Below are 14,595 nucleotides of genomic sequence, written 5' to 3' on the forward strand. Positions count from 1 at the left end.
ACTTGAATAATTTCGTGTCTACAGTAAATCAAGTAGTCAACTTTGATATAAAAAAATAATATTCAACAACGTACGTTCAATTTGCTAAGAATTTCAAGTCACGCAAGCTTTAGCCGAAATATTAACGCTTTCGTGTTACATAAGGTTTATTATTAAAAATGTTAAACCAAAAATTATAACAAGATGTAACATCTGATATTAATTTATTAAACATGAATTGTTTTAATTCAGAAGTTGAAGGTTTTTTTATAAAGGTGTGTTATGTATAGCGATGATTCGAAATATTGATACTGGTTTTAATATTATGTACTAGAAATTTCCAGGTTGAAAGTGATTAAAGTGCTTTTGCAGTAAGAGGGAATAAAATCAATAACAAAATAAATGTGTCTTGTTGGCAGAACCTCCGTCCTATCCTCGGTCGCTATTTGTTCCGATACTATTGACTTCTGCACTTGCGGGTGAACATCCCGAGGTATGTTTATAGTACACTCTACTGAATTTCCTTTACAAATACTACATTTAAAACGTAGACAAGGTAACGCTTGACTTAGTTAAGGTATGTCCTTGTGTATCGATAAATTTACCTTTTTTACATAAGTATTCCTACATGAAACCTAAATATATTTGATTCGAGTATACTCGTACATCACGTTTTTTTAACAACTTCTATAAGTGTCAAGTGGCCCCAGATTATCTCGCAAATAACACATACATAAGGGGATTAATTGGCGTAAGTGTCTTAAGCTGTATAACGTTGATTCATAAATAGAAAATCTAATAATAATTTTCTTAAGTTTAATATTTAGTAAAAGCAATTGTCATTTCGTGTCGTTGTAAAGTTTAAATAAATTTAGTTCAAGCAAGTTGTAAGTGCCTTGCTTGCTTTTCGAATAGTTTTGTGTACAGTCAATGTTCGACGTCTAGATTTTGCAGGTGTTGCAAGTAAGTTAACAAATAACTAGAGCTTAGACACGATAACAAAAATAAAAAAATACGAGTCAAATAATCTATACATTAATATATTGATAATTGCTAATATATTCTCTTTTTGTATAGACAAATAACATACGTTATACATATCATAGTTATGCACTTTAAATATTTTATATTGTACTAGGAGCGGTCAAAATAGATCGTTCAGGGTGCCCTGGAATCTGTGGCCCGCAGGCCGCGACCACAGCAACCCTGTCTTTCTCAAGCTTCCGAAATTCATTTACTTCCAATGTCAATTACCTGAAAAGAAGGTAAGTTTTATGCTAACAAAACAAATCTTGGTATGATCCGGGGAGCCATTTATTTCGTCAGCGCACACTACAGAGGCCACTTCGAAACGCCTTAAAGTAATTTTACATAAATCTTAATAAAGCGAGTTATAATTTGCGCCCTTTCAAAATGACTCCTTCGGGTCATCTGCACGTCTTTTGTTTGAAACTCAGCTATCTTTAAAGATTATTTTTTATTTCTTCTTATTATAAATACTTCTTTCGTTTCATTATTAATGTAACTGCATTTTAATGTTTTAACCTTTTATGAACCCTATTTTAATAAATTTTTAAATTGTGTTGTTCATGGAATCTCAAATATTATTATACCAATTGATGTCTTGTTTTCTAATTTATTTGTGTTAAAATATTCTGCTTTGAAAGATTAAATGTGTTTTTAATAAAAAAAATATGAATATGCTATTTATTGACATATTTAATTGCTGAATTATCAAGTGAATCGCACGCTTGATAATGCTTTCACTATCCACTTAGATCCTAATCAATCTCAACTTGATAACTATTGAGAAATTAAAGTCAACTATTGACAAGATTTGTCGATGTAACTATATATATATTTATGTAAACGCTGAATACAGAAGTTCAGTTTTTTAGTGCATCTCAAGGAAATATATGAACTTTGATTTCTCTTTAGTTATGAGAGATACCTTTCACATCCTTTTGCCGCGTACCGTGTAGCACTCATCAGCTCTCAATGGATTACCCTTGGTCTCAGTGCGATAATATAGAAAAAAAAAAAATTAAAAAAACAATCATCATCCGTGCATGATGCTTAATTCCCTCGTCGTTGTTGTTATTCCATGTGCTTTTTAGAACAGGTAAGCTGTGTGGAATAAATCGATTAGGGCGCGTACATAATTATTTCAGCTATACCATTTTCACAGCGAAGCTCACGTGCATTAGTCTTTGTTTGCATTTGCTTTAATTGGTCAAATTGTTTAAATATAATTTGAAAACAAAACTACTGTTGCTTATAAATAAATATCTAGCAACTGACCTTATTAAAGATTTATAATGATAAAATTTCAAGATAACCTTTAATATCGCAATAATCGTTATTTTATTAAATGAATCACGTAATCGAAAGTTAAACATGATATAAGATAGTATGATTACAATGGAGAGGGCGTGGGTGGCTACATTGTGTGTGTCGGTTTCGTTTCCCCGCGTGTCCCTGTCCCGGCGGTGGTGCGTAGCTCAGCGGAGGCGTTGCGCAGATTCAGTTCGGGAGACCTGCAGTCCGAGTGCGATGAAGGCGAGGTGGATCCTTACACCGGCCGACCGGCCACCACTAGCCAGCCCAAGCCGCAGAATCAGAGGCCGGCCTCCCAGGGTAAGGACTATTTTACTGTTACTTTTTGATATAAATCATTAAAAAAAAAAACAATTGAAAGTATAACTTGATTACGTTATATATTATCTCTATAAATACATCTTAATTAACCTCTTATATGTATTTGAGTCAATTATTCTATTTTATTTTAGTTCTAAAGAGACAAGTTTATTTTTTATTTTTGGCTTTATAAATTTTGCTTTAGCGACGGGCGGCAGTATGCCAGCTCCAAGTGCCGGTAGCGCTGGCTCTAGCGTCGGTTCTGGCGGTGACCTCTCCTTAAATCTTCGAGGCGGATCGCGTGGCACCTCCGCGCCATCTTCCCCAGCCAAGTCAAGGGAGTCTCTACTGCAGCGCGTACAGTCGCTCACAGGCGCTGCACGTGATCAAGGAGCTAATTTGTTAGGTATTATATACCACTATATTTACTTATTAATTACTAGCAAATTATATAAATTGTCGACGAATAAAATTATAATGAAAATAAAAATTTCTTTTTTTTTTAGTAATTTCATGCAATTATGTTGATTTCTGTATAGGTCTGTTAATTAATCATTATTTTATTAGTCGCTACAAGTCGTAAAGATTTTTAGAATTAATCAAACTTCTGGGTGATATTGATATCGACTATAATTACTAAATATCTTTATTACTTTTTAAATAGGAAGCGTGACATCTGTAGCTTCGGTTGGCCGCGGCTATAACCGCGACCGGTGTGTCACGCTACTGGTGGTTGACGATCAAAATACCGATTGGTCAAAGTACTTCCGCGGTCGTCGCTTGCCTGGCGAGTGGGATATCCGCGTGGAACAGGCTGAATTCCGTGTAAGTAATAAGCATGTAATGGAAAAAGTCACGATCGCAATCAACAACGTTAAACCCATTAAACAGACTGCCTTTTCTTGCCTATTTATTATCATAGAGCGGTCTTGTAGCTTTGTTATAAGGCTGTAGATTGAGGAATGGAATTGGGGTAGAGATACCTCTGTAGCAGCAAGTCATTTGAAAGTTGGCAGGAAACAGAGAGCATCTGTGATGGCGTCGCACTTGCATATTATCCGCACGGTTGGCAAACCTGTTTAAGATTGGTCAGAAGAACATCATAATATAAGAAGAACACCTTTTATTATTCATACACTTATTGTGCTTCGATCACCAATCTGATTCAATAAAATATGCAAACATTTAGTCTTCACTTAAATTATTTAAATAAATAATATATTTGTTAATTATATACAAATGTAGATTTGATATAATTACATTTAATACAATGTTTAACAAGGAATTTCACTCTTTATTATGTCCCGAGTATGCGTCATGCTGTTATTAGTGACTAATCGATTACTTTATACGACATTATGTCTATTTTTACTCTGTATTGTCGGAAATGAAACCCAACAAGTAATGTGTACATTGATAATGATGTTTAATAAGTCTAATCTTTTTATCTTTTAGTAATAAAAATCAAAGTCATTTATCTCGTATACTCATTTGCTGGCTAACTTTTAAATTTCTTCCCAGACTGTGGCATGCATTGAACTGCTTTTATTGAGTTATAATAGGTTGTATGGTAAAATTTCTTCATATTAAATGTTGTAAAAGGATATCTATAATTATTATTTTAATGTTTTGTAGTTTGTAACTTCAAGAAGTGTAAATGTCTATTGAATGTTTCGAATGCTGGCAAGGTTCACCTTGACTTAGTAAATTATTTTTAATATTTAGATATTATTAATAAATATAGATTCGTTCCATTAATATTCTATTAAATGTAAGGATACCTACAGAAAAACCGTGACATATATTTTTTATAATAGATAGGAACCAGTTTTTAATTTATTAAGATTTGAAAAACAATTCAATGATTACATAGTATTCATACTTCTATAATGATAACATTGTTTAATGGAGTTTTATGAATGTAATCACTTCAATAAACGCAACTGCGTTTGCTACGCAAAATATATAATCAAAAAATCTCGACTACTTTAATTACAACAATGTTAGGATGAAGTTCGAATGATTATTTTTAAGCACATGAAAAGTGTATTTTATATAGATAATTATCTGAACTACTTATAGCAAACAAAATTGCACTAATAATATGTCCAAATAACTCAATATATGGGCTACCCACTCAGTATTATTGTGTTTCACATTGTCTTATATAGTTACACTACAATCGCAAATAATAAGTTTATTTTATAGCAGTGTCAAAACGAATATAATATAGTATACTTACTAGGTAAATGTCACCTTCACCAAAAGTCTGTGCATAATTTCAGCATAGAGCGGTTGTCGTCGTAAAGTAGGTCACACACACTAACACGAAATGAATAATTATTCTATGATAAAAACACAGATCTACTTACTTATATCAATAATTCAAATGTATTAACAATTAATTTCAATTTGTTGGTCAATTAGAAGTTACAACATAAACATGATTATTGATAAAATTGACGGAAGATTTTACTTATTTTGTTATGATTGAATGTTAGTAACAAAAAATAAAAATCTAATGAATCTTAATAAAAAAAACTTAATAATTTACATTAATTACAAGTTTTAAGTTTTTGACGCTCATGTTAAACTCGTAAAAATACCAACTTTTTTGCTATTTCTCTCGGGATTAAAGTGAATTACTGGTTTAATAATTAATAAATATCGAAAAATTAATAAACATTAAACGTGAACTTAAAACTATGCTGTTTCAGCCCAAATATAATCCCTTTATGGTTGAGTGATTACTTCCATCGTATAACATTAAATGGAATTAATAGATCGCGAATAAGCCTCGCAAGCCATTACAAAGATTGCTCGCATGTCGATCATTTAACAACTGAGTTCAATGTATGCACTTACGAATATTTACCGCAAAGTTAAGTAAAATTAAATTGAAAACTACTGAACGTAAGCTCGTAAGCCAGCAGATTTTAGATCATTAAATAGTTGGCAATTTATTAGGTCAATTTAAATTGTGACTCATTGTTGCAAATTTAATGCATTATTTATAGATACTATTATATATTATATATTCAATTCATTTCAATTAATGTGAACTAAATTGTTTTATTTTAAGTTAGGCTTATAACAAATTTGATAATATTAATTTTGTTTGAAATTAATACATGGATTACTTTGCGATTATTTAGATTATGCTTATTTTCCAGATTTTATTACTTAGTGTATATAAAATAAAATTTCAGGAAACGTTTGGTGCTACACTGAACGACTTCAAATTAAAGATTTTAAGAGTTTAAATATTTTGATATGACATAAAAAATAATGTACATTCAAGTTGTTAGTCATAATTATATCCTTAATAAACGAATCTGAAGCCTTGCAAAGCGAAATTCACAAGTTAATCTTGATCCTAACTTTGTCGTTACCGGTTTTAACGTGAGAAAAAAGATATTCGTAATATTCTTTAATCTTGCGTAACTTACTAAATCTATCAAAACTGTTTAGAATGTAATTATAGTCAAATATCGCTAATTGCAATTATTTCCGTAGGAATTGTCTGTGACCGCAAGTTCCGATGGAGCAAACGTGTCTATGGCGGTCTACCGCAGCGGAACTAAAGTAACTCGTTGCTTTAAGTAAGTATATTTAGATATATTGATACCTATAACTATATTTCTAAGACGTATATATTTCGTAAATTGCTAAGACCGATATTAGTTCAAAGTATATCTTTTTTAGGTTTAATATTAATAAGGAACTATTTATTCTAATTATTTTTGAAGGTGATATATTTGTAGATGAGAAGAATCTTGTTCAAGCCCATTTATATAGGTACCGTCAATTCGAGACATGTTCTATAGTTGAGTAGTAAAACTTAGTATTATTGTTTTCAAGTTTGAAATATGAGTCAGCCAGTGTAAATATAAACACAAGGAACATAATCTAAGTTCTCAAATTTGGTGTTGCATGAGCGATATAAGGCAGACCTTTTCATGGCCAATTTTCTCGTCTACCTACGTATACTTTGAAAATAAATTAACATTAAACTACAGTTTGTTCGCATAAAAAAAAAAAATCTTTTATGAAATTTGAGCAAGAGAAATACAGTCAACTATGTCATGCATCATGTATTTTTCTTAGTTGTTTCTTTAATGGAGATAAATGTTTTAACTTATCCATTATTTTTAATTATAATTTATGGTAATAATATATTTTTGTACATTCAATTCTTAAATAGGCCAGACTTCGTGCTGGTGCGACAGAACGTCCGCGACGCTGGCGCCGACCACCGAGCGCTGCTACTCGGTCTTAAGTTCGGCGGAGTGCCTTCTATTAACAGCCTTAATTCCATCTACCACTTCCAGGTAACTAACTTTTTTTGTGTACACAATTGACTTAAGAAAAATATATAATTTCATTCCTCTTGTGGCATGTTTATACGCTAATTAAGCACAAACTATTCTAACAATGTTAGGCATAATAGAGACTACGCCGAAGATTTATCGTTTTCAAGCAGATTAATTTAGATTTGCATCAAATTACCGTTACTAAAGAAACTTGGTTACCCACTAGAGGAAATAAATTTTTTAATACATATTTTTTTAATATAAAACATTTTTAGACATAATTTATGGTTTCACTTTTATTGTTCATGCTAAAAAATGTTTTCTAAGTCTTAGCAAAATATATGTACCGCTGCCTTGTGAAGTATATGAAGAGAAATAACACACATGTCATTAGTATTACCTTATAACGGATTAGGAAAAATGTCGTTGAAACGAAAATCTGCCAACCGACGTTAATATTTTTTGTGCCTACATAATACGTTCCTAAGTACTTACTGCAAAGGGGCTTCGGAGAAATTGTTTCAAAGCAAAGTTTATCATTTTCATGAAATCATGCTATTTTTATTACTAAGGTCCTATATATTTAAATAAAATTCAATTAAATGTAATTAGATAGAAATATGCGTTTTATTTATAAATATTGGACACTAGAATAGATTTTGGAATATCTAATGTAGAATATTCTAAACGAAAACTATATTTTTTTTCAAAAGTTAATAGCCATAAGTTAATAGCCAGAAAGACTAAAATAAACGGTGTCTCGCCATAAATCAGTCACGTTAATGGTTGCAGATGATATTATTAAAAGTAGAAAAAGTAGTCAAATTTACATAGTGATAAATTGCATGACTCCCCGGGGGAAGTTAAAAATGTCAGAACGACAACCAGTGTGTAGTTATGTAGATGAGTTTCTAGAAGGGTTGTGTTACTGGATAAATTACCTTGAGTTTTGTTTTTTATATTCAAATGCGAATGCTTATTTTTGTGGTATAACATCATAATTCAAAGATTCTGAAGTTTAAAAAATGTTTATTCACATGATCTTTTAATATGGTATTTATAGGATGCTTTGATTTATATAAACGATAAAATCACATTACTTTGATCCCAATGTAATTAACTAAAGCACTTGTATTAGGGAAAAGCAAAAGTAACGACGGCACCACAAATACGCAGACCCAAGAGAACATATAAAACAAACGAATTTTTTCTACATCAATTTGGCCGGGAATCGAACTCAGAACCTCGGAGTGGCGTAACCATGAAAACCGGTGTGAACACTACTCGACCATGGAGGTCATCAAATACATATATTATATTGTTTAATGTTTCATTAAAATATGTAATTATTATTTTTGCCTAGGATCGGCCTTGGGTGTTCGGTCATTTGCTCCAGTTGCAACGGCGTCTCGGCAGAGAAAACTTCCCTCTCATTGAGCAGACCTACTATCATAACCACACAGATATGGTAAGTTTTAATTGTAAGAATAAATGTAGTCGATAAACACTTTTGCTATATTATTTCAAAAGGCGTACAAAAAGATACTTTTTGGTTTCAAGTCTTTATTGTAATTTACTTACATCACTAGTTTTTGTTAATTTACAGTATTTAACTTAAATATAAATATAACTTAAATAAATAATACAAAATAACGTCAAATTAACTTTTGTCAAAGTGACAAAACAACAATTTCGAACCGCCAAAATATTTTCACAAAACAACAATTGGTAATGATTCTCAGTAAATTCGTCACTAAAGTCTTATATAGTCATAATTTAATCGAATCGCATCGCTATCTTATAAAGCGTTACAGCCACACGCTTGCTGCCTAATTTTCGTCTTAGTTCTATTGTTAGACACCTCCGTGACTAGCCAGAACGTTAATCCTTTACTCAATCTTGCGAGTAATGCATATATATTCAACACAAATGTTTAGTTATTGCGCGTAATAACACAATTACAAGACTGTACCTACGAGGCTTGTTAGGATGAAGATTTTGGCTTAGTAACTCATCGCGTTTCTACAAATTATTAGTAACAGTATAAGGTAACCGGAATTTCAATGGAGTCGAGTCAAATATACAAATGTTTGTTACAATTAAATGTTTACGTTTGATCGAGTCGTTCGATGAATCAAGTCATGGTGCTGTTGAAGTGTTGTTTCTGCAGGCATCTCGTGAGAGCCGGGGCCCTGAAACGTAAACCATTGTAAAGTATTGATTCATAGCCACCCAAGTACCGGAGGGAACATCAAAGTGTCTATATTTAACATCGATAAGTACATGAATAATCCTTAATAAAGTTTTCAACATCGTGCTTATTCTCAACCTGGTAATAAATTTATATGATATAATTAAATTAATTGGATAATAAGGAATATTTTCGATGGTCAATTTATTTCATAACCTGTATGAAAAATGAATCCTTATTGATTCATTACTTTTTCAAAAATAGAAAACTTTTTACGAAAACGCATACGTATACAAAAATAACTTATAGTTACAGTATATGGAAAAATTAGGGTATATAACTGATAAAATACATCGTTTATTATTTAAAAGTAAAGGCAATAACAAAATAAGTGTTATTTTTAATTAATAATTATTTTTATCTCAGCTGTTTAGGGTAATTGTTATATCGAACTTAATAAAGTCGGTTTAAAGTACAGAAAGGTTTCTAAAATATTACCTAGTCCAACGGCAGCGTCTTTCGCGGTCATGAAGGCAGATACCATGTCGCTCGTAGCATTCGTCGTAGCCCGCCACGCAAGTGTTTGGTGATTTCGTACTGCGTCTGTTTACGTGTACCTGTGAATGAGACAATTCCTCATATTAATGTTAATTCAGGAACGCTAGTAATATAATTTATGATTCAAATATATTTGAAAGTTTATCTGAGCTATTTTTTGTGCCAATATTATATTTATCGAGATTTAATCAGAAAAAAAAGAAGATAATTATCACAAAATGATTAAATGTATTCAATTTAAAACACATTTTTCATAGTTTAATTGGATCGATTTATACGTGGAATATTAAATGTCAATTACTTTGTTTTTTGTTGATATGAAATAAATCTGAGTCCTGAGCGATTATAGTCAATTAAATATGTGCTGTATATCTTAATTAGTAACATAAGTATTAAAATAAATGCAAATACACTTTCAAATATTGCAATCATGTTGTTTTGGTTGAAATCATAAAGTTTGTATTGAGTTTCAACCGACGAACACTAAGCCTTTAGTTAAAATCAAATAATATAAGCACGTAAAGTGAACAACGCAGACGGCTGAACGAGGCCTTCTTTTATTTAAAACTTTTATAAACGAAAGGAATACGTGACTCGCTTACATGAAAAACACGTAAAATGAAGTTTAAAGATATAACATTTGCGGCATTTACTCTTGGCTAAATCTAATAAGCTTCGTTTAAGTCGAGCATCATCGTCACTTGCACGTCCTCTCTCTTGCATTCCTAGCCTGCATTCATGTTTACTTTGACAATATTATGACGTAACTTTTTACGTTTCGCCTTTGAAAATAGAATGTTGTTTCATTATGATGATGATTTACGATTGCATTTTAAATTAAGAATACATTATTATCATTATAAAATTTTCCTCAATAACATGTCATTGTTTGGGAAACTGTGTATTCCATATTAAATTAAAACAGTGATTTCATATTCCATCACTTAACTATATTTATGAAGTTTTGCTAACGTTGACATTTTCAAGAACGAATTTAAAAGTATTATTTTAAAGACCATGTACCAAATCTAAGACTACTTGGGATTGCAGTACACTAAATCCTCCTACAAGAGTTAGTAAAGAATCATTAATAGACTACAAACCTTTTACAGTTTGTATTAATTATGTAATGAGTACAAATATATTTTTAAAATACGTATTACTGCTCACCTTGCACGTGCAGCCTTGTTTGTAGAGCAGCCTGAATCCTTTTCGTTGTCGCGGAGTGACTTCGCGCCACTTATTAATGTAACCGCAGAGATGTATGTGAGCCTGCAGATGCACAATGCGACCTAGAAATAATTAGCAATATATACTAACAACTTATGTCTTATTTTGAATTAAATATTAATTTTAAAGACCATTATTTCCAACCAGTACTCAAAGGTTGACTAGAAGAATAATTAATGATCATTAATAATAATTCCATTTTTGAATATGTTTAATTTTAAAAAAATAAACTTAATTTATTTTTATGTGTATAAAATATGTGTATAATAATAAAGCAAGGAAGGAGAAAACACAAACAAATAACATGGATGAAACTGAAATAGAAACATATTGAATCAAGGAAATAAATACATGCATAGAACAAGTTATGTCGTAAAGTGTTTAAATGGTTTCAAGTTAATATATTAGAAAACTAACGACTTTATGGATATGTGAAATATTGATAATAGTAAACAATTTTAACTACTGGGTACCTGTTATAACATATGTCTCTCGCGGTTGAAGAGTGACTCCGCACAGGGAATCGTGTGAAGGCGTTAATATTCGACCAGCTTTTAAGGCTAATGCTGCCTTCGGGGTTGCCTATAAAATACATTTTATAATAAGAAACAATCCATCAATAAAGTAATAAGCGTTCACGTGAAGAATGATGACTCCAAGCTACTCACTTTAAATACATTTCTGATTTTAACTTTGTATGCGTCATAAAAGTCACTTCCTTTGAATAATTTCTGTACTCGACCCACGATCACTGGAATAATAAAATAAATATATTTTAATTTAAGTAATTATTTTAATTAATAAAATAATTTTCTTTTAAAATTAAAAAAAAAACGCAATAAAATATTTAGTAATAAAGTTAGCTGATAAAATTACTACATATTAAATTCATGGCAGTCATTCCACTTTTTTATACGTGTACTTTTTTTAATTACCCTGTGTAAAATAGAGAGTTAATTAAAAAGGACCAAAAAACAACACATGTAATATTATACAAATGTAAATGAAAGAAAACAAAGACATTTTATATCTTAAAAAGATTCCGTCGAGCCATTAAGATTTGGCGTATTAATAAAGTATTTGATTTTATATATTGTGTCTCAATGCTAATTCAAAGCTCTCTGAAAATAAACGTCATGCATGTTTTGTCCTGGCAAGTTATCATAAACATAATACAATTCTTATTTAATAGTTCATTTGTAATCTATTTTCATATCTATAAAGGCTTAAAGTAAAGTAAAGTAACAGCCTGCAAATTTTCCCACTGCTGGGCTCATGACCTCCTCTCCTATTAAGGAGAGGGCTTGGAACATATTCCACCACGCTGTTACAATGCGGGTTGGTGGAATGCACATGTGGCAGAATTTCAATGAAATTAGACACATGCAGGTTTCCTCACGATGTTTTCCTTCACCGCTAGCACGAGATGAATTATAAACACAAATTAAGCACATATATAGTAGTGCTTGCCTGGGTTTGAACCCGAAATCATCGGTTAAGATGCACGTGTTCTAACCACTGGGCCATTTAGGCTCATAATAATTCAACAAAGGCTTAGATTATAACTAGATATGGGCTGAATGTGAGTAGAACCGAATACGACATACGAAAGAAATTCCGTTTATTTTCGCCGCGCTTTTTTGAGAACGACGCGTCTTGAAGTAAAAGTAAGCTTTAACTTACAATGCGATAAAAATTAAATTATCTACTTATACCCCGATATTTATTTTACAGTTATGAATATATTATCTATAGTATGAAATCATTAATTGCAGATGAAATAGTGTAAGTAGGTATTGCATTTCAATTTTTGCGCCGAATGTACGGCGTTTAAACCAAGTTTCTGTTCATCCCTATTAAAACGTTTTAATGTGGTACCATATAATTATATTCTTATCTCATCTACATAAAAAAATCAAGTGCATTGTGTATTTTTTTATTTGAATATAAAATCACTGTGTGTTATTGACTCTTTTTTAAAAAAATTGTTTTTGTTAAATATTTGAAAGAGAAAAAGCCATATTATTAAAAACTACGAACGAACATTGATTAAGTTCATATTTCATGAGAAAAATCGCGGCATAACACAAAGGAACATACCAAAATCACTGTTGCAAAAGTGTGACTGTGGGTGTTCGAGTGAGCAGGTGCAAGCATCGGTGGCGTGCCAGCTCGCCGCCACCAGAGCTAATGTCAGCAGTCTAGTCAGCATGCTCTCTTTGCTTATCTGTAGAAAAAAACATTCAACATTATAAAATATTCTTGTACTGGTAATCATAACACGTGTAACATTAAAACAGATGGTATAAATTACAAATAACAGGAACCGCCGGGTAATAAAAGTCGACCGTGAACTTCAGGTTCGCAATAAAATTTCTTGCAGTTCTTAAGCGCGTAATATCAAAGACGAGGAGATATATTAATTTGTTGATGCAAAACGGTGTGCTAAAGCACTTGTTTACCCGAGGGTGGTCCGCCTACGCATTCTAAGCTTAAATAAGATTATTTAAAGCTTACGCATTCATATTGTGATCCTCTTTATTAGAAACCTTTATAACTATTTTTATTTCATTTAAATAAAATTATAATATATAATCATACAGAATACAAGTTAAGACTCAATAAACGTTAATAATGAAAAAGTTGACAACAGTTTATACGATTCGTTTATGCGAAAATAATTGTTCACGATATCCAATTATGCGCAATTGCATTTAGGTATAAGCGTTATTAAGAAGACAATGTCATCGTAAAGTGGAAAACCAACGATCCAAATCAAAAATAAATGGCTGATTGTTCATTATGAAACGAAAATTTAATCATGAAGTTCCTAATATATCGAGTGCAGCTTCACAATGAGATAACGACGCATTCATTGGCCAAAAATAGTTCGTCAATGGAGATGATGTCTGATCATTTGATTTGTTTTTTGTATGGCGCAACTGGTTTCGAATACCTCTAATTACAATGCAGCTTGCAGTTCGTCTCCGCGACTCGTGATCTCGAATGCCGTACAAGAAAATTACTATTGTAAAAACAATTTGATCTCATAATGAGCCCAATTTGAAATCCTAATTTGATAATTTTAGTCTAATTTTGTTGCGGCATACCTTTTGTATTCGTGCATTTTCCTTTTCAAACATTTTCGACATGATAAAATCGTACATAAATTCATATTATTTATGTTTTATTATGGATTTATAAATTAAACATTTTAGATAGTTTGAAACATTTTAAAATTAATTTGTTATATTTGAAATAGTACCGTCTAATAACAGACAAATTGAAATAAGAATCGTTATAAAATTACTAGACAAAATTAGCGATTGCTATATTTAAATATGAAATGTACACACGTAACTTTTTATTGCTATGCCCTTTTTAAAGATTTACTCATTATCCTTGTCGACGCTTGACAAAGAATAATGGTGTCTTTGCAAGTGACAAAAGGAAATTTTCAAAAGCGCAAATGAGTAAATAAATGCCATGCATCCGTGAGACCAGGCTTAATCCGATTTACCCGTTTCACCTCACGTACTTTGATATTTACACATTAATATTTATCTAGAGCATACTAGAGACCCCGTTCATAGCAATTTTTTGCTGGTTTACTCTTGATAACGACATTCTTAAGCGCTAAACAAAATGAGCTTGTCGCTCTTGGTTTAAGGAAGCAATATTATTAAA

At 31.3% G+C, this 14,595-nt stretch overlaps 2 protein-coding genes across 2 annotated transcripts in view; one reads left to right on the forward strand and one right to left on the reverse strand.

Moving 5' to 3' along the window:
* Positions 1-474: 474 nt before the first annotated feature.
* Positions 475-14,595, forward strand: part of LOC124530460 (synapsin) — a 61,331-nt gene continuing 47,210 nt past the window's right edge. The window contains exons 1-8 of the mRNA XM_047104634.1: positions 475-535; positions 1,118-1,244; positions 2,501-2,616; positions 2,822-3,022; positions 3,281-3,441; positions 6,133-6,218; positions 6,821-6,947; positions 8,293-8,397. Coding sequence (XP_046960590.1) covers positions 475-535; positions 1,118-1,244; positions 2,501-2,616; positions 2,822-3,022; positions 3,281-3,441; positions 6,133-6,218; positions 6,821-6,947; positions 8,293-8,397 — 984 coding nt within the window. The remainder of the gene's footprint in view (positions 536-1,117; positions 1,245-2,500; positions 2,617-2,821; positions 3,023-3,280; positions 3,442-6,132; positions 6,219-6,820; positions 6,948-8,292; positions 8,398-14,595) is intronic.
* LOC124530315 (tissue inhibitor of metalloproteinase) overlaps positions 8,489-14,595 on the reverse strand; it is a 40,841-nt gene continuing 34,734 nt past the window's right edge. The window contains exons 2-7 of the mRNA XM_047104431.1: positions 13,009-13,135; positions 11,577-11,659; positions 11,382-11,490; positions 10,849-10,970; positions 9,619-9,737; positions 8,489-9,121 (exon numbers count right to left, since the gene is read on the reverse strand). Coding sequence (XP_046960387.1) covers positions 9,064-9,121; positions 9,619-9,737; positions 10,849-10,970; positions 11,382-11,490; positions 11,577-11,659; positions 13,009-13,120 — 603 coding nt within the window. The 5' untranslated portion in view covers positions 13,121-13,135 and the 3' untranslated portion in view covers positions 8,489-9,063. The remainder of the gene's footprint in view (positions 9,122-9,618; positions 9,738-10,848; positions 10,971-11,381; positions 11,491-11,576; positions 11,660-13,008; positions 13,136-14,595) is intronic.

This window comes from Vanessa cardui, chromosome 6 (genome assembly GCF_905220365.1).
Source record: "Vanessa cardui chromosome 6, ilVanCard2.1, whole genome shotgun sequence".
Taxonomy (NCBI): domain Eukaryota; kingdom Metazoa; phylum Arthropoda; class Insecta; order Lepidoptera; family Nymphalidae; genus Vanessa; species Vanessa cardui.